At 45.5% G+C, this 27536-nt stretch overlaps 1 protein-coding gene across 5 annotated transcripts in view; it reads left to right on the forward strand.

Annotated features, from left to right (window-relative positions):
- The window catches only part of eif2ak4 (eukaryotic translation initiation factor 2 alpha kinase 4), a 162673-nt gene that overhangs the window by 19734 nt on the left and 115403 nt on the right, over positions 1 to 27536 (forward strand). For all 5 annotated transcript variants that reach the window (XM_078562929.1, XM_078562931.1, XM_078562930.1 and 2 more), the window contains 2 exons: positions 7653 to 7826; positions 25436 to 25516. In XM_078562929.1, coding sequence (XP_078419055.1) covers positions 7653 to 7826; positions 25436 to 25516 — 255 coding nt within the window. The remainder of the gene's footprint in view (positions 1 to 7652; positions 7827 to 25435; positions 25517 to 27536) is intronic.

The following is a 27536-nucleotide window of genomic DNA, read 5'->3' on the forward strand; positions in this document are numbered from 1 at the left end:
GATCTTGGCTGGTCTATCCTTTTTCAGGACGACCACAGGCTCGGGGTCATGCGCCCCATCGCCGCTGGACCTGGGAGTCCACGCATGAATGACACTGGGCCCAGCACTGAGGCACACACAGGCCCAGGAGCATGTGCAGGCATGTCGCCGGGGCCGGATGATGATTTTCTCCCCAAGCCGGTGTCCCTGGGTGTCTGTGGATCAGGGTTCGTTTGGGGGGTTTGAGGGGCTGCCTTTGCATGGTGGGTCTTCTGTTGTGCCTTCTTCCAGCACAGGGTCTCTCTCGCCCCCATCTCGGCTGCCGGTGGCACCTCCCCTTGCGGGGAGCAAGATGAAGTGGTGACGGGGGGAGGAGCGGCGGTGCCAGCTGCGGTTCCTGAGTGACATTGGCGGCCTTGGAGGCAGGCCAGTTCTTTCAGACGTGCCGCACCTCCTTGCAGGCATGGCACTGCACGCTGTCCGCTGACCAGAAGATGCGGTAGGCAGGCCCCTCAAAGGTGACATCAAACCGCCCCTCCGTGCACTCCTCCAGGGCCAGGCGAACAAAGACCTGGCGCCGGAAGGAGTACACGTGTCGGAGACTGGGCTCCCTGAGGCCGAGCGGGATCGGCACCACCCTGGACCTGACCTCCCCCAGTTGGTGAAGGTGGGGGAGGAGCAGCTCACCGGGAACAAAGGGCGGGACGTTGGATAGAACAAGCCTCTCCGCGGTGGCCTCAAGAGGATCCACCACCAGATAGGTCCTGCCTACAGTGAGACCCCTGGCACCGCCTGCTTGGACCTCAGGAAGAACACAGCCTTCCCATACATGTGCGAGACTGCAACAATGGCCGAGGGGCCGACAACCCTGGTGAAAGCCTTCACGCACATTTCTATAGTCATCTCGGGGTGAATGTAGCTCTTTACTCTCATGGTTCTGGTCAGGAGGCGGAACGGTGATGGGGCTGTGGGAGCAGCGGAGGCTATGGAAGCAGTCGCTCCCGCATAGGTGGTCTTGGCGGGCCCTGCCACTGGTGATAGCATTACCTCCACAGCTGTCCCGGAGGGCCCTGCCACGGGTGACCCCGCGGCAGCCATTGGGGGATGAGCCACACCCACCCCGAGCTCTGCCGGTAGTAGCAATAGTGTATAGAAAGGGGGCGAGGGGGAAAAGAAGGATTACTGTCTCTCTCCTGATAGTGTGTAAAGACAGAAGAGGCGGAGAGAGAGAGAGAGGGAAAAAGGACTGGGAGGCATAAAAGGGGAAAGGGTAATGGGTGCAGGGTGGGTGGATGTCCCTGGATGGAGTGGAGTGGGGTGGTGGGGGCCTAGTTGTTCTTCTCTTAGGGGAAGGGCAATGTCTTCGCCAGGCAGCCGGTACTGCCTGGCACACGGAAGTCAGGTCCGTCTCTGTTCACCAGGCAGCACCAGCACCACGTTGCTACCTGGACTTGGACATGGGCGGGGGAGGGCAGGATATTAAATGGACACACGCACGCACCTCTTCTCCCCGAGTCCCTTCAGTAGTCGTCTTCCTCCTCCTACAAAGCAACACGGTCTTCACAGCCCCCACCAAACAAAAGTCCAGACATCTAACGCAGATGTAATGAGAAAAGTCCTTGCCTCCTGGCCGCTCTGTCTTGCAGCGCCTCCTGTCTCTCTCCTCCAATTCTTCAGGCCTCAGGCCTTGCAGGCCCCTGCAGCCCCGGCAACAATAACAGCAGTAGGCTTCTCGTGTCCTTTGGGCAGCAGAAAAACCAGAGCAGCTTGTAAAAGTCCAGAGGAGTGTTTTGGAAAAAGCAATCGTAACAGCAGGGTTGTACCTCCCCTAATAGCAGCAGCCACAGCCAGCACACAGCCACAGCTCCCACTCAGGCAGGAATGAACTGCATCTGAGCCCAATCAGGAAGCACAGCCTGGGCATGGATGTTAATCACTTGTACAGACTGTTCACCATTGTCAATAAACTCCCAAGAATGTCTCCCTGCCTATGGCTCCTTGTTCTGATGAGCAGTGTTCGTGTCACTCAGATGTGAAACTTTTCTGCAGAAGATAAAGGCAGGTATCTCAGTCCAGGGCCTCTTCCCTTTGCATTGTGCAGCCTTCAAACGAAAGTGGTGGTCCAGCCTCACACTCCCTGGACACATTACTGATGCCTGCACCTCGATGGTGCCAGTCATTTCTGCCAGAATATTATGGGCAGGCATCACAGAGTTCCATCATTCTCTCTGTGTGCTCTCAGCACCTTTTAAGGTGGGGCTGGCTCCCATCTTTTCAGCATCTGTGACCAGTGATTCTGCTCCTGAAGGGCTCAGGTGCTGAAGTCGGACAAAGGATCAGATGCTTTTAAAGTTTCATGGCTGCATCTCCATGATATGACCCTGATCACAGAGTGCAAGCGAGTTGCCCCCGGCCAGACAGGAGTCAAGACATTCTCAGAGGCTATGTGAAGATCTATGGAGTGTCCTCACTGCATGTCCTCATCATCCTCCTGCAATGGAGTGTCTATTAGGGCCTCCACTATGCCTTCATGACAGAAGAGGGCATGTGCACTGCCATAAGCCAGACTGGAGTCAAACATTCATAGATGCAATGTGAAGATCTTATGGTGTCTCCTCACTGCATGTCACCATCATTCTCTACAAATCTGGCAGCTATGGGGGCCTTCCGAGCATGCCTGCCTCGTCTGGCCAGTGCGAGGGCCTTATCGCCGTCATCGTTGTCTTTGAGGACCACCTCACCCTCATCCTCGTTGACGTTGTCCTCATCAGAGAAGACCACCAGCTCCTGCATTTCCTCCTCAGTCAGCTCCTTTCCCTGTTACAGTGCCAGGTTGTGGAGGGCGCAGCAGGCGACGACAATGTGTGACTATATTGCAGGGCTCCACCAGACCGGCCCAGGCACCGGAACTTCATTTTCAGCATCCTGATGGTTTGCTCCACCAAGTTGCGAGTTGCAGCATGAGCCTTGTTATACCTTCACTTTGCTGCAGTCTGAGGCCGCCGCATGGGTGTCATTAGCTACATCCTCTGCGGGTAGCCCTTGTACCCGAGGAGCCATCCTTGCATCCTCTGTGTACCCTGGGAGATGTCAGGGATCCATGACCAATTGAGAATGTAGGAGTTGTGCATGCTCCCTGGAAACCGTGCGCAGGCCTGCAGGATGTGTTTGTGATGGTTGCACACCAGCTGCACATTCAGTGAATGGAATCCCTTGTGGTTGACATAGTTGACTGCGTGTTGCAATGGCGACCTAAGCGCCATGTGAGTGCAGTCAATGGCACTCTGCACCTGTGGGAAACCCAAGATCTGGGCAAATCCAATCGCTCTTGCATCCTGTCTCTCCCGGTCCTGGGTGAAATGCACAAAGTTGTGTGCCCTCGTGAAGATGGCACCCGTGATGTCATGGATGCATTTGTGGGTGGAGGCTTGTGATATCCCACAGAAGTCACCTGTGGAGCCCTGAAAGGAGTAGAAATTGAGCGCCACTGTCACTTTCACGGCCGCTGGCAGTGGATGCCTTCCATGTCTACGTGGCGCCAAATCCTGTAGGAGTTGGCAGATGTGACTGAGCAGGCATGTGCAAACTTCAGCGACACTGGTCCTTGGTTAACTGCAGGAATGAAAGGCGGCGCCTATAGACCCTGGGCCTAACTAGGCGCCGACCAGCGATGGCTCGCTGTGGCTCTTCGGTGGCGTGTGCGGGAGCCCTAACCACCCTTTCTTCCTCCCTGTGCACAGCCAGGTGCCTCAGTCACTCTCTTCTCTGTCATCTTCGCTCTCTGTACATCATGAGGCATAAAGCTAGTTCACCAGGATCCTTGATCCTGATGTTGTACTCCTGCAGGATGAAAGAGACGGACGGGTCGGTTAGCATGGGTGTACTAAGAACCTGTCTTGGTTAAGTCTGAACGCCCCTTCACGCATGCTGGAGAGTGCTGGCCATCACTTGAATGGCCAGAGATTAGTGCGCTGCATGGCTGTCCGAAACCCCACCCTCCTCCGCCCCACTCCACCTGTTTGGCAGCAGCTTTGCCATTGGACTTCATGAGGTGCAGGCATTCTCCTAAACCGCGCTGCAAAGCTGCACTGTTAGCTTGAACCATGGGGGAGAGTAGTCCAAACTGGGATGATGACATTGCAAAGGGCTGTGTGCACCTCCACCAGTGACTGCTCCACAGCCAGCTTTAGCAAGCAGATTGTACAACATGCTCAGCCGCCCAACTGTCCTGCAGTCCACTGTTTGCAGTCTGTACCCAAGGCATGAAAAGCTCTGGAGCACTTAGTGGCACTTTGATGCCTCTGCGTTGCTTGAGTGGGCAGATAAGCTAGAGCCCTGACTCCAATCATATCAATGTAGCAGCGCCTGAACTGTCTCAGCTGCAGAGGAATGGTAACTTTATGCAAGGTGCCCCTTGTACATGAGGCCGCTTCCCTCACCCCCCTGACCCCACAGGTGCTTGTGCACTACCCGCCCCCCCCCAAAGTCGCCACAACTGCAGGGCAGCCTTTGCCCCCACTCCCCCAGCAACGCACCTCAACCTAAAGTCCAACAGGCGTCCCTCGCAAGCGCTCCACAACATTACTATGGACTCACCTCCAAGTTTCCCTCATAGTGCAGCCTGCCAAGTGCACCCCTTTTATATGCCGTTGTGAAACAAGTTGGCATGCAATCACGCTGAGAGAGGGGGGAGGGGAGAGAGAATGAGTCTGGCGGGCTAGCCTTATAAAGATATGCTGATGTATTAGAATGAGGTTCCCGACGTCTGATGGCGGGAAACATGGCCCGCCATCGATGGGCTGTGGATGATCGCAAACTGGTTTCACGACGTCATGGAACCGATTTTTGGCCTTCTCGCCATATTGTCTGCTTGTGCCACCGAACACGTCTGACACCAGTGGGCATGGACAATTCCGCCCAATTGCTCTAGCTCCTCCAATGACTGACTGAGGAAGCTGTGAAGAAGAGTCATACGGACTCAAAGCATGACCTCTGTTTCTCTCTCCACAGATGCTGCCAGATCTGCTGAGCTTTTCCAGCATTTTCTGTTTTTATTCCTCCCATGACTGGTTCCTCACCTCCCAACCTTGCTGCTCCTCCAATCATAGCTTCTGCCTCTGGAGGAGCAGCAAGGTGGGGAGGTAGAGAACCTGCTTTTGGAGGAGCTGGAGCAGTAACATGGGAAAGACAGAATCTGTGATCGGAGGAGCAGCTCCTCACAGATTCTGTCTCCTAGGCTTGGTCGCTGCTTCATCAATTAAACTGCATGTTGTTTTCCCGCTTTCTGTGCCTGTGATTTTAATTCTTTAAAAGCGGACCAGAGGAGCCATGATGTAAAGATGGGGCGACCTTCCTTGAATTTGTCGCCCTGTCTTCACTTTTTTTTTACCAGGCTACTAGAGATGTTTTGGGGTGAATTTGCCTGCCGCTCCCATTTATTTTGAACCCTAGTAGTGTGAGGGATATGTTGGGCCATGAAGTTACACATTGTGGTGAACACGTTTCTACTCCAGCTGATAGCTCTCAGTGCTTCATGGCTCCCTAGTTTTGAGCTGCCAGATCTGTTCTGAATCTGTCCCATTTCACACGGTGGTAGTGCTGCACAGCATGGTGGAGGGTATGCTCATTGTGTGGTGCATTTCAACCAATGCTGTCATGGGTAGATGCATCTGCAACAGGTGAGGACAAGGTCAAGTAAGTTTTTCCCACTTGTTGGTTCTCTTACCACCTGCTGTAGGCACAACCTAGTATATATGTCCTTCTGGACTTGGCCAGTCATAGTGCTACCAAGCCACTTTTGATGATGTGCACTGAAGTCCCCACTCAGAGTACAATCTGTGCCCTTGCTAATCTTAGTGCTTCTTCCAAGTGATGTTCAACATGGTGGAGTACTGATTTATCAGTTGAGAGGATGGTTGGTGGTAATCAACAGCAGGTTTCCTTCCTGATGTTTGATCTGATGCCACAAGGAGTCTGGAGTCAATGTAGAGAACTCCATGGTCTCTCCCTTTTGACTGTATACCACTGTGCTGCCATCTCTGGTGGGTTTCTTTTGGTCATGGGACAGGACATGCTCAGGGATGATGATGGAGTAGTCTGGGAATTGGCAGTAAGGTATGAGTTTGACTATGTCAGACTTTTGCTTGACTAGTCTGTGGGACAGCTCTTCCAAATTTGGCACAAGTACCTGGATGTTATTAAGGTTCGACTGGGCAGAATGTGCCCTTACCGTTTACAGTGCCTTGGTTGATGCTGGGCAGTCAGTCCAGTTTTATTCTTCAACCTTTTTGTAACATATTGATACAGCTGAGTGGCTCCCTAGGCCATTTTGGAGAGTAGTTAAAAGTTAACTACATTGCTGTGGGTTTGGTGTCATGTGTAGATCAGACTGGGTGAGGACAGCAGATTTGTTTTCCAAAAGAACATTAGTGAACCAGATGGGTTTTTATGACAATTATGCAATTTTGTGGTCACCATTACTGGGTCTAGTTTTTTTTATTCCAGAATTTAAATTCCCCTTCCTGCTGCCTTATCATGAATCTTATTTTTCTCTCACCCAACATTTGCAACAGCTTATCCCTAGATGGTCTCAAACCACCTACCTTTCAGTCAACATGCAAACGCGCTGACCAATTGTGCCACAGGCTAAATTCGTACTTCGCTATCTGTCGTGGTGGGATTCGAACCTGGGTCCCCAGAGCATTACCCTGGGTCTCTGCAATACCAGTCCATTAATAATACCGCTATGCCACTGCCTCCCCACCCAACATTTGCACATGCACTTTTCAGGAAGGCTCACATAATTGTATGGTGATGAACTCATGATTGTAGCCGTGTTTCCCAGTGCTTTTGTATGTGGTAGAGCCTGGGGCCATTTCTACTTTTCATGCTGGCTTGGAGAGAGCAAGCAACATTTGTGCAAGTAGTTTTATAACATGGTTTACTCTGTTAGCCAATGGGAATTTATATATTTTACAATTATTGGATCATGCTTTGCTTATTTTTTGGAATGCCCGAGTTATAAATTTCCCTTTCCCAGCAACGATTGAAAAGTTAAGGTGGCAAACAGTCAGTCTGCTTCCAGCTATTACTGATAAATCACCTGATAAATTCAAGTTCATTCTTCTTGATGTATGACTTACCAGTGAGTAAGAATAAACACAGACAAGATAAAACAAAGGGATGTTGAAGCTGTTTTTTTTCACCCAGTCACCACCTTGTCAGTCATTGACTGGTGATGAGATACAAGTTTGGAGCTGGGAGGGAATGAGGAACCTACTTCATCCAAATGGAAATTCTTCACATACAAGCTCCATGTGTACTCTGTGGACAATTTAACCGGAAAAGGCATCGCAGCTGAGCCACTTTCTGTCCAACAACTGTGCATTTTCACATTCCAGCAGGAGTCATTGGAAAACAATCCAGTAACTTTGCCCCTTCCTAATGTGGGGAGTTGAGACCAAAGCCCTAGCTGCAATCATGCCCAAGATCGGTTACCTCAGCATAGTCAAGCGACATAGCGAGGCATCAGGCGGTCATTCACACATTTGGCCTATATGTACATAATCCTTTCTAAGTGCTACATTTCGTAAAATAGCTGTGGCATCTCAAACGCCCTTCCTGAGGAACGAGTTGCTCCTTGTAACCCTGTGTTATGGTGTTCCTTCTTATAGGTGATGATATTCCTCTTAGCGGATCATGTGCAGGCATTTCTCAGTGAAAACAACATCCCTCCCTCCAAGTCCTTCTACGAGGAAATGCTGAAGAACCAACAGGAACAGCAACAGCGGCTAGCACAGGAGGAACAGCGTAGAATAGAACAGAAAAAGAAGAATGATGAAAAACAGGTGTGTGATGCATAATCTATTCCTTTATCTTCTCATCCTTCTTTTAGCACTTTTCCTTGCTGTGGTAATTGCAAGTTAGTTCCTGCTCTGTGCTTTATTTTATTTCTTAACTCTGCTGACTCGTTGGCAGCTTCCACAGGCAGACGGCAGTTTTCACCCAAGTGGCCATTATTCAGGACAGCTTGACTATTATTGTGATGAATTTCAATCAAGCTAGATTATATCTTCATCTAATATCCACATATTTGCTCATTTTCCGACATGCTGGATAGCAGCCAGAGGCTGCAGAGTTCCCACTGATCCTCTTTAGTTTAACTTCTTTCTGTGATGCCACCCTGGGTAAGAAGAGCTGTTTCAGGAAAGCCTAGACTATGGAATGAACTAGCTAAGTCAGTTGCACACTGGATTGGCCATTTAATAGATTTACAATGCAATGAGAAGAATATTCAGCAATCAGTATTATTAGAATCCAGCTAGTGCTACTCTTCTGGTATGACCTTGTCTTCTCATTGCAGCTTGAGCTGTGTGTTTAAAGCACACAAACATATGGCTGTTTATCAGTAGAATGTTCCATGGTGGCTGGCGCAGTTTTGCCGGAGCCTATTCTGAGTCCAGTTTCCTTACTGGTTTGAGGGTGTTTTCAACAGGGCTGGATTGAATATGACGATTTATCTCAACATTACTTTTAATTAGAATGGGTTACTTGATAAGTTTAATGGATGGAGGTTGAGGACTCCATCTTGAAACTCCTGGATGTGAAAATTCTGTAGGGTTCTGTTGTGGAATGCACTTCCGGGCTGAGTGGTTGAAGTAGAAGATAAAGGAAAAACAGTTGAAGGGGAAAAAGGAACAGGATGGATAAATGTGATTAGAACAATTTAAATGGAGAGTAAACTGCACCATGGACTGGATGAGCCAAATGGACTTGTTTTGTAATTTTATGTACTGGACAGAGTCTCAAGTGGACTGAATTTGTGAAATTGACATTCAACACTGCTTTGGTTGAGGTATAGGTATGACTGTTATGACTGGTAAAGGTAGAGAATGGGCAGAGAGTATTTCAAACCTGCCCCCCCCAAAAAAAATTACAGTTATGTTCCTCTCTCCTTTCACAACACACCCATTCCTCAAAATTCAGGAAATTGCCCCTAATATCCCCAAACTCTTTTATACTTGTGTATCTCTATCCTCCCCTTCTTTGAGAAATAGAATTTCTACTGATAGTACTACAGTCCCACAAATACGATTCTGGACGTCTGGTCACTTAGCACTTAAATCCTTTATCCTACTCTCACGCAGACTTCTGATCTTATTCTCCTACATTGTTCTAATAAAAATCTATATAAGATTAAGAAACAGCAGCTCTTCTTTCTACTGGTCATTTTGCAACCCCCTGACCTTAGCATTGAGTTTAATAATTTCAGACATTAAGCACAACTCTCATTTTCTCTGTGATGACAGGTCTTAGTAATGTAGGATGAGTGTACCTCAGGGAGTGGGGAAGTTGTGAGGCGGCAAGATGGGAATCTTCCAGGTGGCAAGCTGGACACATAACTGGCGTCGACCTGCCCTTTTCTTTCACTGTGCTCACAGATGTTATGATGGCGAGACTTTATAAGACGGTTATGTTTAAACTGTATCTTTTAATTTAAGGTAAAATAGAATGCTTTGGAATGTTGGGGATAGTGTGAAGTTATACTGAATGCTGCATGGTGACAAGTCCATGTGCCCTGGTTTCCATGGGGACAGGGGCCCAGATCAGAACTTATTCAGTCAGGTGCGAGCTTTAACATCTGGACACAAAAGAAACAGCAGCAGGCCTTACTGTTGTGGATTCTCAGACTCTCAGAATCAGTCAGACCAAAGGAGTTGGGAACAGAAAACCCACAACAGCTGCTGCTATGCCAAGCAGAAGGAAAGGACTACTTTTGGAGTGATCAACAAGCAAAGAGGATGGAACCCAGGTTTGAGGAAACATGGATTGTGGAAAGTTAGAGACAATGGAATCACCAGTTGGAACCTTAGAACGAGGGGTCCATTTGATTACGTTCAGGGTTGACTGAAGAAAAGTTTGTTAAAAGAACACTGGAAGATTCACCTTGGTGAAGCAGGGAGAAGGGATCCTGTTACCACTGGGAGAGGTTGGACTTTAAGCTTAAGGCTACATGCCTACGGAGAATGTGGTATAACATATAAACACGGCATGGGGTTTTCTGTTGTGTTAAAGAGGGAGATACCTGTTCTATAATTTGGTGTGTTAGCTGCCTACCAATTAATGTTTAGTGGTTGTTGATTTTAGTTTGTTTTAGCAAAAGTCCTATGGCAGAAATTTCCCCTCCCATCAGGGGGGTTGTGCGAGGGTGGGCGCGAACCTGATCGGCGCCCCCAATCGGGGCCGCGCCACCATTTTACGTGGGCGGGCCAATTAAGGCCCACCCAGTGTGACACATGCCTGGAAGCGCTGAGTGCTCCCTGTGCGGGCGGGGGCGGATTCCCTGAGTTGGAGCCTGCGCTCTTTTGCGCATGTGCGCAAAAGAGCGCAGAAATCTCCCTGAGGCAGCTCCGCGCCTCAGGGAGATTAAGTTCGGAATAAAAGTTTTTATTAAAGACAGAGAAAAATTATTTAGACGTCCCCTCATGTGACAGCGTCACGTGAGCTGGGACATGTTTATCAAATGTTTGAAATTTTAAAATTTAATTAATAAACCCTTCATGAAACCTCATCCCGCCCTTGGATGAAGTTTCATTAAAAATGCGAAGGCCGCCTGGGCTCTTCGTCTGCCTGCCAATCTTAAGGTTGGACAGGCAGCATTCTTAACTATTTTAATTGCTTTCTCAATGGCCTTAATAGGCCTTTGACAGTTCGGCAGGCGTGCAGCCCACTCGGCTGCGCGCCTGCTGAACTGAAAATCTAAATGACGCACAGTGCCCGCCCGACATCACCGCGCGTCATTTTACACGTTGGCGAGCCCCCACTCGCTGACCTGAAAATTCCCCTCTTAAAGCATGAAACCTTGTCTTTCGATCCTTTAAGATGATCACTGGCAAATTCAAATGTCTTGGTCAAAGTCTCTGGGGATCGTAATACAGGTCACTGGCGCCATCTCTGCTTTGCTATATTTTCCACCCTTTTCTCCTCTTCTTCTATTTTGCTGTAACAATGACTGCGTCCTCTATCCCTTGGATACATCTTTTATTTCCCTAATTTCTCTCATTACGGTATACTTGTATTGCACCATTATCAGTTCTGTTATTTATTTATCTCCTGTCCTCCCTTAACACAGGTCATGTAGTTTTTGTTCTTCGTGCCCCTTTTCTTTGGCTCTGTTCCTCTTTACAAGCTTTAACAGCTTCTCATTCTGATAAAAGGTCATCAAGCTGAAGCGTTATCCCTGCCTTTCTTCGTGGATACTACCTGACCTGCTCACGGTTTCAGTATTTTCTGTTTTAATTGTTGCAACTCTTTGATCCTGCACTTCAGGCATCCTTTACAGCCTTGGTTAAAGTCTTCAGGAGTCTCTGCCCTATTCTCTGGAACTCAATAACAACAACTTGTATTTATAAAGCACCCTTCACATAGTAAAATAGCTCAAGGCACTGCACTGGAACATTATCTGTCAAAAATTGACATTGAGCCAAAGAAGAAGATATTAGGACAGGTGACTAAAAACTTTGACAAAGGAGGAGTATCCTGAATGAAGAGAAAGAGGTTGAGATGCAGAGATATTTAAGGAGGAAATTCCAGAGATTAGGGCCTAGGCAGTTGAAGGCAGGGCTGCCAATTATGCAAAGGAAGTGGGGCACATACAAGAGGCTGTAGGAATGTACAATGCTCAGAGGGTTGTAAGACTTGAGGAGCTATAGAGGTAGGGAGTGGGAGGGGCTAAAGAGATATTTGAGTTAGTCATTTACAGCACGAAAAGAAGCTGTTCTACTCATTGTGTCCATGCCGGCACCCCACAGAGCACTTCAGTCAATCCCACTTCTCTGCTGTAGCCCTGCAAGTATATTTCCTTCGAGTGCCCATCCAACTTCCTTTTGAAATCATTGATTGTTTTTTCATCCGCCACCCACAAAGGCAGTGATTTGCAGATCATTACCACTTGCTGTGTAAAAAGGTTCTTCTCATTTCCTCTATATCTCTTGCCCAGAACATGAGGATGAGAATTTTAAAATTGAAGTGTTGGCTGCCAGTCTGACAACGTAGGTCAGTGCGCACAGGAATGTTGAATAAATGTTTCTTGGTGCGAGTTAGGGATACAGACAGCAGAATTTTCAATGAGCTCATGTTTACGAAGGGTGGAAGATAGTAGGCTGGCCTGGACAACATTGGAATAGCTGATCTGGTAATAACATGGAGGGAGGGTTCAGCGGTATACGGGCTGAGGCATGGATGGAGATAGGTAATGTTACGAAGGTGGAAGTAATTGCTTTTTGTGATGGATGGGTTTTGGGGATGGAAGCTTGGTTCAGGATCACATAGGATGTTGAGGTTGGGCACAGTCTAGTTCAGCTGAAGCAGTGACCTGGGAGGAAGATGGAATCTGTGTCTAGACAGAGGAAGTTGGAGGCGTAACCCTTTCATTGTACAGCAACCCTCTTCCTTTAAAAGTTCCCTCAAAACCCTCCTTTTGAATGTACTTTCAGTTATCTCTCCTATTGATCAACATTTGGTTTTACCTGATGAAATAACTAAGGGTATTTACTGTTACAGGTGCTATATAAATGCAAATTATTATGGGGTACCTAGACTACCTTTAAAGCTCAATGTTATATCCACAGAGCTGAGTATCTCTTGGACAGGAGAAAAGACTTAAAAAGGTGTGGTCCAGGTATTTAAGTCTTTCCTCCAGCAACAAGCAGGATAAAGTCCTCCCCTTTCAGCAATCCCCAGGGACCACTCCCTCCATGAAAACCTGGGCCACTTTTCCAGCACCTTCCATGCAAGCGTAGGAGATGCAACACCTGCCCCTTCACTGATTTGCTTCCCACCATTCAGGGCCCCAAGCACTACTTCCAGGTGAAGCAGCGAGCTATTGGTCCTTTTTTCATCTTGGTATTCTGTGTTTACAACTCATGATGTGGTTCTCTTTATACTGGGGAGACCAAGTGCAGATTGGGTGATCGTTTTGCAGAACACCTCCATTCAGCTTGCAGGTGTTATCCTGAGCTTTTGGTTGCTTGTCATTTCCATTCTCTGCCCCACTCCCAGTCTGATTTCTTTGCCCTTGGGTTCCTAATGAAGCTGAATGGAAGTTCAAGGAACAGGCACTTTACAGCCTCTGGACTCAACAGTGAGTTTGAAGATTTCAGATCATAACTGCTGCCTTTTTGTTTGGAAGGGAGTTGCTGGTAATGATCCTGCTTTTGTCATTTTCAGCTCTTCCCGACCCATCTTTTGTTCATTTTATTGTCCCATTGCTTTCCCTTTTTGCCTTACAACATCATTCCTTTTGTCACTTAATCACTCTTATGTATTTACTGAAGACCTGTTATATCTCTAACTTTTTCCAGTCCTGATGAAAGGTCACAGACCTGAAACATTAACTCTGTTTCTCTCTCCATAGATGTTGCCTGATCTGCTGAGTATTTCCAGCATTTTCTGTTTTTATTTCAGATTTTCAGCGTTTTTGCTTTGGATTTAAAACTTTGGATGATTTGGAATTTAACAAAGTTGTTAGAACTGGAGTGTGAAGTCATACGTTTAGGGAGGTCAAACAGTTACAGGGATTACAAAATAAATGGGAATATACTAAGAGGAGTAGATGAAGTGAGAGATCTTGGCGTACAAGTACACAGGTCCCTGAAGGCATGAGTTCAAGTAGACAAGGTTGTAAAGAAGGCATATGGAATGCTCTCCTTCATTGGCAGAGGTATAGAATATAAAAGTAAGGATATAATGTTGGAATTTTATAAAACACTGGTGAGGCCACAACTGGAGTATTGTATGCAGTTCTGGTCACCACATTTTAGGAAGGACGTAATAGCTCTGGAGAGAGTGCAGAGGAGGTTTACAAGAATGTTGCCAAGGTTAGAAAAGTGTAGCTACGAGGAGAGATTGGATAAGTTGGGGTTATTTTCCTCAGAACAAAAAAGGCTGAGAGGTGACTTGGTTGAGGTGTACAAAATTATGAGGGGAATAGATAGAGTGGACAGGATAAAATTGTTTCCCTTGGTGGAGAATTCTAGAACCAGGGGACATAGATTCAAGATAAGTGGCAGAAGGTGTAGGGGGGACATGGGGAAGAACTTTTTTACGCAGAGGGTAGTGGGTGTCTGGAATTCGCTGCCCAAGTTGGTGGTAGAGGCAGAAACTCGAAACTCTTTTAAAAAGTACCTGGATCTGCACCTTAAGTGCTGTAAGCTGCAGGGCTATGGGCTGGGTGCAGGAAGGTGGGATTAGAAAGGGCACCTGGGTGTCCTCGGTCTGGCATGGACAAGATGGGCTGAATGGCGGCCTCCTGTGCTGTAACTTTTCTATGGTTCTGTGGAGAATATAAACTACAACATTTGTAACATTAGAGCCACAAGTAGTGGATGCATAGAAAAGGCCCCTTCCAAAGCACTGAAACCCCTAAGGAGCTTGATGAGCACTGGTTAGCAATAAGGTGTAAGGATAAGCACTAATGTAATCCAATATGCTGCAGCATTCTGTTTCCAACTGTACTGCTGTCTGCACTATGCAACAATTTTGATCAGCTTCCTTTGGATTTTAGGAAGTCCTTAGCCTTATTTAATGCATTCTGTTCCATGAGGAGAGTCTCTTATGGTGCTGATTATAATATAGGAAGACGTGGGATTGATGGGCTGAAATGGTTTATTCTCGTTCCATAATTTGTTAAAAGACTGCAAATGATGTGTTGGATTTCCTTTTACTGGGAATTCATTCAGTGTGTCTTCAACTTCCTTCTCCAACTCTTACTAAGTTTCATTCACATTGTGTAAAAATTATTCTGTACAATAAAACATCTGATTGATTTCAGTTTTAAACATTTAGGCTCACTTTTATTTGTTGGTCAGCTGAATATCTGTCACTCATGGAAGCTAAAGAACCTAAAGAATTTCTGAAAATCTACACAGGCAGTATTTTTAGTTGCTTGTTTCTGATAATCTCTTTTTGTAGGGATGCACCCAAAGCCCGAAGAACTTAAGTTCATTTGATCTGTCGTGCCTGAGCCAGCTCCCTGAAAGAGCTACCAATTAGTCCCACCCCGCTGTTGTTCCCCCAAAATGTTTTCTTTTTTAAGTAGAAACCCAATTCCCTTTTGAAAGTTACTGTTGAAACTACTTTCACCATCCTTTCAGACAATGCACTCCAGATCATTGTAACTTGCTGAGTAAGGAAAGAAACTCCTCATTTCTTTCTTGCCTTCCTCCCTTCCTGCTCCACCCTCCCAACCCCCGTAACCCTCATCCTGTGGCTTTTTTGCCACTTGTTTTAAATTTCTGTTCACTGACTTGTACTGAAACTTCTGTCAGTGGAAACAGTTTTTGTTTTACTTACTTCACCAAAGTACCTCATAGTTTTTGAACACCTCTATTAAACCTCTCCTTAACATATGAACATATGAACATACGAATTAGGAGCAGGAGTAGGTCACTTGGCCCCTCGAGTCTGCTCTGCCATTCAATAAGATCACGGCTGCTCTGATTGTAACCTCAATCCCACATTCCTGCCTGTCCCTGATAACCTTTCACCCCCTTGTTAATTAAGGATCTATCTAGCTCTGCCTTAAGAATATTCAAAGACTCTGCTTCCACCGCCTTTTGTGGAAGAGAGTTCCAAAGACTCACTACCCTCAGAGAAAAAAAATTCTCATCTCTGTCTTAAATGAGCGACTCCTTATTTTTAAACAGTAACACCTAGTTCCCACAAGAAGAAACATCATCTCCAATTCCACCCTGTCAAGATCCTTCAGGATCTTAAAGGTTTCAATCAAGCCGCCTCTTACTCTTCTGAACTCCAGTGGATACAAGCCTAACCTGTCCAACCTTTCCTCATAAGACAACCCATCCATTCCTGGTGTTATTCTAGTAAACCTTCTCCGAACTGCTTCTAACGCATTTACATCTTTCCTTAAATAAGGAGATGAGTACTGTACACAGTACTCCAGATGTGGCCTGACCAGTGTCCTGTACAACTGAAGCATAACCTCCCTAATTTGGTCATCAATTCCCCTCACAATAAACAATAACATTCTATTAGCTTTCCTATTTACTTGCTGTGCCTACATACTAACCTTTTGTGATTTGTGCACTAGGACTCCCAGATCCCTCTGAATCTCAGAACTCTGCAATCTCTCACCATTTAGATAACAACCTTTTTTATTTTCCCTGCCAAAATGGACAATTTCATTTTCCCATGTTATACTCCATTTCCAGATCTTTGCCCACTCACTTAGCCTATCTATGTCCATTTGTCACCTCCTTATCTCCTCTTCACAACTTAGTTTCCTACCTATCTTTGTGTTGTAAGCAAATTTAGCAACCATTCTTTCGGTTCTTTCATCCAAGTCGTTTATATAAATTGTAAAAAGCTGAGGCCCTAGCTCTGAGCTCTGTAACACACCACTCGTCACACCCTGCCAACCCACTTATACCAGCTCTCTGCTTTTTGTTAGCTAGCCAATCTCCTATCCATGCCAATATGTTACCCCCTATACATGAGCTTTTGTTTTCCGCAATAACCTTTGATGTGGCACTTTATCAAATGCCTTCTGGAAATCTAAGTACATTACATCCACTGGTCCCATTTATCCACGGCACATGTGACACCTTCAAAGAATTCCAATAAATTGGTTAAAGGTGACTTCCCTTTCACATAACCATGTTGACTCTGCCTGATTGCCTTGAATTTTTCTAAGTGCCCTGCTATAACATCTTTAATAATAACTTCTAACATTTTCCCCATGACAGATGTTAGGCTAACCCTGCCTGTAGCTTCCTGCTTTCTGTCTCTCTTTTTGAATAAAGGAGATACATTTGCTATTTTCCAATCTAATGAAACCTTCCCCAAATCTAGGGAATTTTGGAAAATTAAAACCAATGCATAACTATCTCTCTAGCTATTTCTTTCAAGACCTCAGGGTGAAGTCCAACTGGACCTGGGGATTTGTCAGCCCGCAGCCCCAATGATTTGCTTAATGTCACCTCCCTGGTGATTGTAATTTTCCTGAGTTCCCCCCTCCCTTCCATTTCCTGATTTACAGCTACTTTTGGGATGTTACTTGTGCCCTCTATAGTGAAGATGAAGCAAAAAAAAAAAACTGCTTAATTTTTAAAAATTCATTCACGGGATGTGGGCTTCGCTGGCTGGGTCAGCATTAATTGCCAATCCCTAGTTGCCCTTGAGAAGATGGTGGTGAGCTGCCTTCTTGAACCGCTGCAGTCCATGTGGTACACCCACAGTGCTGTTAGGAAGGGAGTTCCAGTATTTTGACCCAGCGACAGTGAAGGAACGTCGATATATTTCCAGGTCAGGATGGTGAGTGACTTGGAGAGGAACTTCCAGGTGGTGGTGTTCCCATCTGCTGCCCTTGTCCTTCTAGGTGGTAATGGTTGTGGGTTTGGAAGGTGCTGTCTGAGGAGCTTTGGTGAATCCCTGCAGTGCACCTTGTAGATGGTACACACTACTGCTACTGTGCGTCGGTGGTGGAGGGAGTGAATGTTTGTGGATGTGATGCCAATCAAGCGGACAGCTTTGTCTTGGATAGTGTCCAGCTTCCTCAGTGTTGTAGGAGCTGCACTCATCCAGGCAAGTGGGGAGTATTCCATCACATTCCTGACTTGTGCCTTGCAGATGGTGGACAGGCTTTGGGGAGTCAGGAGGCGAGTAAATTGTCGTACGATTCCTAACCTCTGACCTGCTCTTGTAGCCACAGTATTTATATGGCTAGTCCGGTTCAGTTTCTGGTGAATGATAACCCCCAGGATGTTGATAGGGATTCAGTGATGGTAATGCCATTGAACATCAAGGGGCGATAGTTGGATTCTTTCTTGTTGGGGATGGTCATTGCCTGACACTTGTGTGGCGCGCATGTTACTTGCCACTTGTCAGCCCAAGCCTGGATATTGTCCAGGTCTTGCTGCATTTGGACATGGACTGCTTCAGTATCTGAGGAGTCGCGAATGGTGCTGAACATTGTGCAATCATCAGCGAACATCCCCACTTCTGACCCTTATGATGGAAGGAAGGTCATTGATGAAGCAGCTGAAGACGATTGGACTTAGAACACTACCCTGAGGAACTCCTGCAGTGATGTCCTGGAGCGGAGACGACTGACCTCCAACAACCACAACCATCTTCCTTTGTGCTAGGTATGACTCCAACGAGCGGAGAGTTTTCCCCTTGATTCCCATTGACTCCAGTTTTGATGTCATACTTGGTCAAATGCTGCCTTGATGTCAAGGGCAGTCACTTTCACCTCACCTTGGGAGTTCAGCTCTTTTGTCCATATTTGAACCAAGGCTGTAACGAGGTCAGGCGCTGAGTGGCCCTGGCGGAACCCAAAATGGGCATCAGTGAGCAGGCTATTGCTAAGCAAGTGCTGCTTGATAGCACTGTTGATGACCCCTCCCATTACTTTACTGATGATCGAGAGTAGACTGATGGGGTGGTAATTGGCCAGGTTGGATTTGTCCTGCTTTTTGATGGGCAATTTTCCACATAGCTGGGTAGATGCCAATGTTGTAGCTGTACTGGAACAGCTTGACTAGGGGCGCGGCAAGGTCTGGAGCACAAGTCTTCAGTACTATTGCCGGAATGATGTCAGGGCCCATCGTCTTTGCAGTATCCAGTACCTTCAGCCGTTTCTTGATATCACGTGGAGTGAATCGAATTGACTGAAGACTGGCATCTGTGATGCTGGGGACCTCCGGATGAGGCCGAGATGGATCATCCATTCGGCACTTCTGGTTGAAGATTGTTGCGAATGCTTCAGCCTTATCTTTTGCACTGCTGTGCTGGGCTCCTCCATCATTGAGGATGGGGATATTTATGGAGCCACCTCCTCCAGTGAGTTGTTTAATTGTCCACCACCATTCACGGCTGGATGTGGCAGGACTGCAGAGCTTGGATTTGATCCGTTGATTGTGGGATCGCTTAGCTCTGTCTATCACTTGCTGCTTATGCTGTTTGGCAGGCAAGTCTTATAGCTTCACCAGGTTGACACCTCATTTTTAGGCATGCCTGGTGTGCTGCTCCTGGCATGCCCTCCTGCACTCTTCTTTGAACCAGGGTTGATCCCCTGGCTTGATGGTAACAGTAGAGTGGGGGATGTGCCATGTCATGAGGTTACAGATTGTGTTCGAGTACAATGCTGCTGTTGATGGCCCACTGTGCCTCATGGATGCCCAGTCTTGAGTTGTTAGATGTTTTCGAAATCTATCCCATTTAGCATGGTGGTAGTGCCAGACAACACTACCTTATTTCCACCCAAACTGGTTCCACATCACGATCTATTGCACCTATATCACTGCTCACCACTGCACTGATACCTTTCTTTATTAACAAAGCTACCCCACCTTCAGTAATAACACTAATTCATCTGCCATCCCCCTACTTTCAAAGTGTGACAGGAAGAGGCAGAAAATATAAGCAGAATAGTGCAGCAGAAATTAGAACCAGAATGAGTGATGATGGTAAAAAGTCAAAGCTAAAGGCTCTTTATCTGAATGCACGCAGCATTTGTAACAAGATAGATGAGTTGACGGCACAAGTAGAAATAAATGGATATGACTTGATAGCCATTACAGAGATGTGGTTGCAGGGTGACCAAGACTGGGAACTCGATATTCAAGGGTGTTTGACATTCCGGAAAAATAGGCAAAAAGGAAAAGGAGGTGGGGTAGCTTTGTTAATAAATGAAGGTATCAGTGCGGTGGTGAGTAGTGATATTGTGCAATAAATCGTGATGTGGAATCAGTTTGGATGGAAATAAGGAATAGCAAGGGGAAGAAGTCACGGGTGGGAGTTGTCTATAGGCCCCTGAAGAGTTGCCTCACTGTAGTACAAAGTATAAATCGGGAAATAATGGAGGTTTGTAAGAAGGGCGCTACAGTTGTCATGGGTGATTTTAATCTGCATATTGACTGAAGAAATCAGATTGGCAGGGATGACATGGAGGACGAATTTGTAGAGTGCATCAGGGATCGTTTCTTAGAGCAATATGTTGCCGAACCTACTCGGGAACAGGCTATTTTAGATCTAGCAATGTGTGATGAGGTAGGATTAATAAGAGATCTCATAGTTAAGGATCCTCTAGGGGGTAGCGATCACAACATGGTAGAATTTTAAATTCAGTTTGAGGGTGAGCAACTCAAGTTTCAAACCAGTATCCTCAACTCAAATAAGGGCAATTAGAGAGGTATGAAGAAAGAATTGTCTAAAGCGGGCTGGGAAAATAGACAAAGGGGAAGGTCTGTGGATGAGCGGTGGCAGACATTTAAGCAGATATTTCATTACGCTCAGCATAAATTTATCCGGGTCAAAAAGAAGGACTTGATGAGAAGGATGAACCAGCTGTGCTTAACAAAGGCGGTTAAGGAGAGTACCCAATCAAAAATTATGGCATACAAAGTGGCAAAAACTGGTGGTAGGCCAGAGGATTGGGAATTTTTAAGGAACCGCCAGCGGATGACTAAAAAGCTAATAAAGAGGGGCAAAATTGATTATGAAAGTAAATTGGCAAGAAATATAAAAACAAACAGCAAGAGCTTCTACAGATATATAATAAGAAAGAGAGTAGCTAAAGTGAGCGTGGGACACTTGGAGGATGCAACTGGAGAATTGATAACGGGGAACAGGGAAATGGCAGATAATTTAAACCAATATTTTGCATTTGTCTTCACAGTGGAGGACATTATAAGCATTCCAAAGATATCAGATAAACAAGGAGCCAATGGGAGGAAAGATCTTGTAACAGTCTTTATCATGAGGGACAAAGTATTTGACAAACTTATAGTTCTAAAGGCAGACAAGCTGCCAGGACCTGATGGCCTGCATCCAAGGGTTTTAAAGGAAGTGGCTGCCGAGATAGTGGAGGCATTGGTGGAAATATTCTGGAACTCACTGGATTCTGGAGGGTCGCAGCATATAGGAAAACCACTAATGTGATGCCCCTGTTCAGGAAGGGAGGGAGACAAAAAGCAGGAAACTATAGGTCAGTCAGCCTCTGGGAAAATGCTAGAGTCTATCATTAAGGAAGAAATAGGACATTTAGAAAAGCTTAACTCAATCAAACAGAGTCAACATGGTTTTGTGAAAGGGAAATCATGTTTGACAAATTTACTAGAGTTCTTTGAGGATATAACAAGCAGAGTTGATAAAGGGGAACCAGTAGATATAGTGTATTTGGATTTCCAGAAGGCATTTGATAAGGTGCCATATAAAAGGTTATTGCACAAGATAGGAGCTTACAGTAATGGTCGTAATGTATTAGCATGGATTGGTTAACACACAGAAGACAGAGAGCCAGGATTAATGGGCCTTTTTCAGGTTGGAAAGATGTAACTAGTGGAGTGCCACAAGGATCAGTCCTAGGGCCTCAATTATTTACTATCTATATTAATGACTTTGAGGAGGGGGCAGAGTGTAATGTATCCAAATTTGCTGATTATACAAAAATAGATGGGAGGGCATGTTGTGATGAGGACGTAAGGAAACTGCAAAGGGATACAGACAGGTTGTGTGAGTGGGTAAAAACTTGGCAGATGGAGTTTAATGTAGGAAGGTGGGAGGTCATGCACTTTGGTAGGAAAAATCAAAAATCAGACTATTATTTAAATAGAGAGAGACTCCAAAAAAGTGCAGCACAGAGGGATCTGGGTGTTCTTGTGCATGAAACACAAAAAGTTAGCATGCACGTGCAGCAAATAATTAAGAAAGCAGATGGAATTTTGGCCTATAGGGAAGTCTTGTTACAATTGTACATGGTATAGGTGAGGCTGCGCCTGGAGTACTGTGTACAGTTTTAGCCCCTGTATTTAAGAAAGGATATACTGGTATTGGTGGCAGTTCAAAAGAGATTCACTAGGTTGATTCCTGGGATGAGGGGATTGACTTATCAAGAATGGCTAGACAGGTTAGGCCTTTATTCATTAGCGTTTAGAAGAATGAGCGGTGATCTTATTGAAACGTACAAGATTCTGAGGGGGCTTGACAGGGTAGATGTTGAGAAGATGTTTCCACTAGTGGGGGAATCTCGAACACCTTTTAAAAAATATTTTGCTTTTCTTTCCTACTCCTGCTCCTATTTCTTATGTTGTTTCCATTGTCAGTTCCCCATACACACTTTGTATAGGACCAACACTCACTTTGTTAACTCTTTTCTTATTTAAATATCAATAGAAAAACTCTTACTATCCATCTTTATATTACTAGCTAGCTTTCTCTCATACTCTATTTTTTCCCTTCTTATTAAACCTTTTGTCATTCTTTGCTGTTCTTTATATTCTTTCCAATCTTTTGACATGCCACCCGTCTTTGCTTAATTATATGCTTTTTCTTTAAGTTTGATACTGTCTTTTAACTTTTTTAGTTAACCACGGATGGTGGGTCCCCCCCCTTGGAATTTTTCTTTCTCATTGGAATGTATCTTTTCTGTGTGTTATGAAATATCCCTTTAAATGTTTGCCACTGAACCTCTATTGACCTATCCCTTAACTTCATTTGCCAGTTCACTTTAGCTAGCTCTGCTTTCATGCCCTCATAATTGCCCTTATTTACTTTTAAAATGCTAGTATTGGTTGCACTTGTTTCTCTCTCAAAATTAATGTAAAATTCAACCATGTTATGATTGCTGCTGCCTTCATTATGAGGTTATCAGTTAATCTTATCTCATTGCTCAATACCAGATCTAGTATAGCCTGTTCTCTGGTTGGCTCCAGAACGTGCTGTTCTAAGAAACTACCCTGAAAACATTCTATGGACTCCTCATCTATACTACCTTTGCTACCTGATTTTTCCAGTCTAGATGTAGGTTAAAATCACCCTTGATTATTGCTGTATCTTTCTGATAAGCTCTCATTATCTCTTTTATACTCTGTCCTACCATGTTACAATTAGGGGGGCCTGTACACCACTCCCATGAGTGACTTCTTGCCTTTATCTTTTCTCATCTCAGCCCAAACTACTTCTATATTTTGGTCTCCTGAACTTAGGTTATCTGTCTCTAATGTGCTAATACCATAATTAATTAACAGAGCCACCCCTCCACCATTTCCTAACTCCCTGTCCTTCCTAAATGTCGCATACCCTTCAATATACAGGTTCCAATCTATGTCATCCTGTAGTCATGTTTCTGTAATGGCTGTCAGATCATAATTATTTATTTCTATTTGTGCTGTCAGTTCATCTGTTTTGTTTGGAGTGCTACGTGCATTTAGATACAGAGCCTTTAGTTTTATCCTTTTCTTAAACATCTAGCCTTATCTGCTGATTTACTCTTAGATTTGTACTCTCTGTCCCTTCCCGTCACGGTCTGTTTATCATTTCCCTTATTAATACCTTTCCCTCTTCCCATGTCTCTACTCTGGTTTGCTACATCTTTCCAATTTTGATCCCTTGCCCCCACTATTCAGTTTAAAACATTCTCTACTTCTCTAGTTATATAGCTCGCGAGGACACCAGCCCCAGCGTGGTTCAGGTGTAGACTGTCCCAAAGGTACAGATCCCACTTTCCTCAATACTGGTGCCAGTGCCCCATGAACTGGAACCCACTTCTCCCACACCAGTCTTTGAGCCATGCATTCATTTCTCCAATCTTATTTGTCCTATCCCAATTTGCATGTGGCTCAGGTAATAATCCATAAATTATTACCTTTGAGGTTCTGTTTCTGAATTTGGTGCCTAGCTTCTCATACTCACTATGCAAAGCCTCCTTCCTTATCCTGCCTATGTTGTTGGTACCTACATGGACAATGACCACTGGATCCTCCCTGTCACACTGCAAGTTCCTCTCCATCCCTGAGCAAATGTCCTGAACCCTGGCACCAGGCAGGCAACATAGCCGCCTGGAATCCCGCTCCTTGCTACAGAGAACAATGTCAATCCCCCTCACTATACTGTCCCCTACTACCACTATGCTCCTTTTTGCTCCCACACTTGAATGGCTTCCTATACCCTGCTCATTCACCCTGCAGCCCCCACTCTCATCCAAACAAGCTGAAAGAACCTCAAACCTGTTGGACAATTGCAGAGGCTGACACTCCTGCCCTCTGGGTCCCATCACCTGCCTCAGCTACAGTCACACCCTCCTGTCCCTGACCACCTTACAAATCATAAGATCCTATCCTAATGGGTGTGACCGCCTTCTGGTACAAAGCATCAGGGTAACTTTCCCCCTTCCTGATGTGTCACAGTTTCTGCAGCTCAGCCTCCAGCTCAATGACTCTGAGCCGAATCTCCTCAAGGCACAGACACTTACTGCAGGCGTACTTGCCCTGGATAACACTGGATAACACTCCCACATGCTGCAGCCATGACACACCACCTGTGCTTTAATTAAATACTTAATTATTTTATTCAATTATTTACTTTCTTTTATATCTTTACTAATCTTATCACAAATTCCTGAACTATTTTAAACCTTAAGAATAGAATAGACCTTGACCACTTAGCAGATACTCACCAAAACAGTAAATTTCTCCTCCTGTAGTAGAGCAAGAACTTGTTCCTACGCAGTGAAAGAGTTAGAAAAAGGGAAGGAGTAAAATACTCACCAACCTATCACTTACCTGGTTCCCTGTGATGTCACCCTTGATTTTCTCCGAATCTGGTCAGTCCACAGATTGAGACCCACCAGCATCACCTACTTATTTTAACTCCCCGGCTCTCAGACTCGCCCCTTCTCGCGCTCTTTTAACTCTCCGGCTCCGCTCTCAATCTTGTCCCTTCTTGCGTTCGTTTAAACTCTCCGGTTCTGTGCTCAGTCACACCCCTTCTCACGCTCTTAATTTTCCAGCTCCATTCTCAGTCTCACCCCATCTTGCGCTCTTTTAACTCTCTGGCTCCGCTCTCAGTCACGCCCCTTTTCCTGTTTATTTAATTCTCCTCTCCACTCTGCTCTCAGCCTCGCCCCTTCTTGTGCTCTTTTAACCCTCTGGCTCCGCTCCGAGTCACACCCCATCTCACGCTCTTACATTCTCCGGCTCTGCTCTCAGTCTTATCTCTTCTCGCACTCTTTTAACTCTCTGGCTCCAATTTTGGGCTTGCCCCTTCTCTCGCCCTTATGTTCTCCGGCTCTGCCCTCGATCTTGCTACTTCGCGTGCTCTTTTAACTCTCCGGCTCCGCTCTCAGTCTCGCCTCTTCTCACACTCTTTTAACTCCCCAGTTCTGCTCTCAGTCTCACCGTTTCTCATGCTCTTTTAACACTCTGGCTCCTCTCTCACTCTCACCCTTTTCTCACGCTCTTTTAACTCTCCGGCTCCGCGCTCAATCTCACCCTTTCTCACACTCTTTTAACTCTCTGGCTCCTCTCGCTTGAGGACAACCTCAGTTTCTCCAGTGTCTGCAGATAAATGAAACCCTGTATCCCTGTTGTAGACTCATGATCAATTTCTAATATGATTAAAAATAATAAGATTCTTAAACTCGTTTTTTTTTTTGAAGCAACGTCAAATTCTTGAAGAAATACAGAGACTCGAAGAGGAGAAGAGAGATGCAAAGAAACTAAATCAGTTGGCCAAGCAGGTATGTAGTGGATATCTCCTCAGGATTCTGCTTCATGAGGGGTTGATGAGAAAGTTGATTGACTTCTTGATGAAGTAATTGAGAGGGTTGATGATGGTAGCATGGTTGATGTTGTTTACGTGGACTTTAAAAAGGCATTTGATAAAGAGCCACATAATAGATTTGTTATCAAAACAAAAACCCAAGGGATTAAATGAGCAGTGGCAGCATGGATGCGAAATTGGTTGAGGCAGGAAGTGGAGAGTGGTGAATGGTTGTTTATCAGAATGGAGGGAGGTATACAACAGTGTCCCTTGGGTTGTATTGGGGCCACTGCTCATTTTGTTATATACTAATGACCTGAACTTGGGTACATAAGGGAAAATTTCAAAGATTGAAGATGACACAAAATGTGGTAAACAGTGAGAAGGATAGCAGTCGATTTCAGGAGAATATTGGCAGACTTCTGAAATAGGTGAACACATGGCAAATGAAATTTAATACAATTAAGCATGTGAAGCAATGTAGTTTGGAAGGAAGAATGAGGAGAGGCAATATGAACAAAAGGTAAATCTTAAAGGGGTTGCAGGAATACTGTGAGCTGGAGGTTTACATACAGAAACCTTTGAAGGTGATGGGACAAATTGACAATGGAATCCTTGGCTTTCTAAGTAGAGGTATAGAATTTGAAAGCAAAGAAGTTATGCTAACTCAAATTGCTGCTTAGGCCTCAGCTGGAGTATTGTGCCCAATTTTTAGGCACCACCTCTGGAATTCAGCTCTTTTTGTCCATGTTTGGACCAAGGTCTGGAGCAGAGCGGTCCTGCTGGAATCCAAACTAAACATTGATGAGTAGGTTATTGCTGAGTAAGTGCTGCTTGATAGCACTTTTGATGACACCTTCCATCACTTCGCTTATGATTGAGCATGGGATGAGGCACTAATTGGCTGAATTGGATTTGCCCTGCTTCTTGTGGATCGGACATACAAGGGCAATTTTCCACATCATCAGGTAGATACCAGTGTTGCAGCTGTACTGAAACAGCTTGGCTAGGAACATGGCTAGTTCTGGAATGCAAGTCTTCAGTACTACACCTGGGTTGTTATTGGGACCTGCAGTCTTTGTTATATGCAGTGCACTCAGCTGTTTCTTGATATCACATGGAATAAATTGAATTGGCTGAAGACTGGCATCTGTCATGCTGGTGACCTCAGGAGAAGGCCGAGATGGATCATCCACTCATTAGTTCTGGCTGAAGATTTTAGTCTTGTGTTTTGCATTGGGGTGTTGGGCTCTACCATCATTGAGGATAGAGATATTCATGAAATTGCATCTTCCTGTTGGGTGTTTTATTATCCACCACCATTCACAAATGGGTTTGGCAGGGCTGCAGAGTTTTGATTTGATCTGTTGGTTGTGGGATTGCTTAACTCTATCTATTGAATTCTGCATCCGCTGCTTAGCATGTTTGCAATCTTGTAGCTTCACCAGGTTGGCATCTCATTTTTAGACATGCCTGGTGCTGCTCCTAGCATGCTTTCCTACACTCGTCATTGAATCAAGAATGGTGCTGTTTGGCTTAATAGCAATGGGAGATTGAGGAATTTGTGGGGCCATGAGGTTACAGAGTGGTTGAATACAATCCTGCCGCTGCTGATGGCAGCCCACATCGTCTCTTGGCTGCCCAGTTTTGAACTGCTAGATCTGTTCTGACCCTATATTGTTTAGCATGGCGCTCGTACCACACAACATGATGGAGAGGATCCTCAGTGTGTTGATGGGATTTCGCCTCCACAAGGACTGTGCAGTAGTCACTCCCAGATTCCTCCAGCTGCTGTGGATCTGGAATGCACTTCCTGAAAGCATGGCAGAAGCAGATTCAAAAGTTAATTTCAAGAGGAAATTGGATAAATACTTGAAAAGGACTTTGGGGAATGAGCAGGGAAGTGGTACTAATTGGACAGCCCTTTCAGAGGGCCGGCACAGGCATGATGGGCATGAGAAGGCCGTTCAATCTAGAGTGGCAAATGTAAAAATATA

This window comes from Cetorhinus maximus, chromosome 18 (genome assembly GCF_964194155.1).
Source record: "Cetorhinus maximus chromosome 18, sCetMax3.hap1.1, whole genome shotgun sequence".
NCBI classification, from domain to species: domain Eukaryota; kingdom Metazoa; phylum Chordata; class Chondrichthyes; order Lamniformes; family Cetorhinidae; genus Cetorhinus; species Cetorhinus maximus.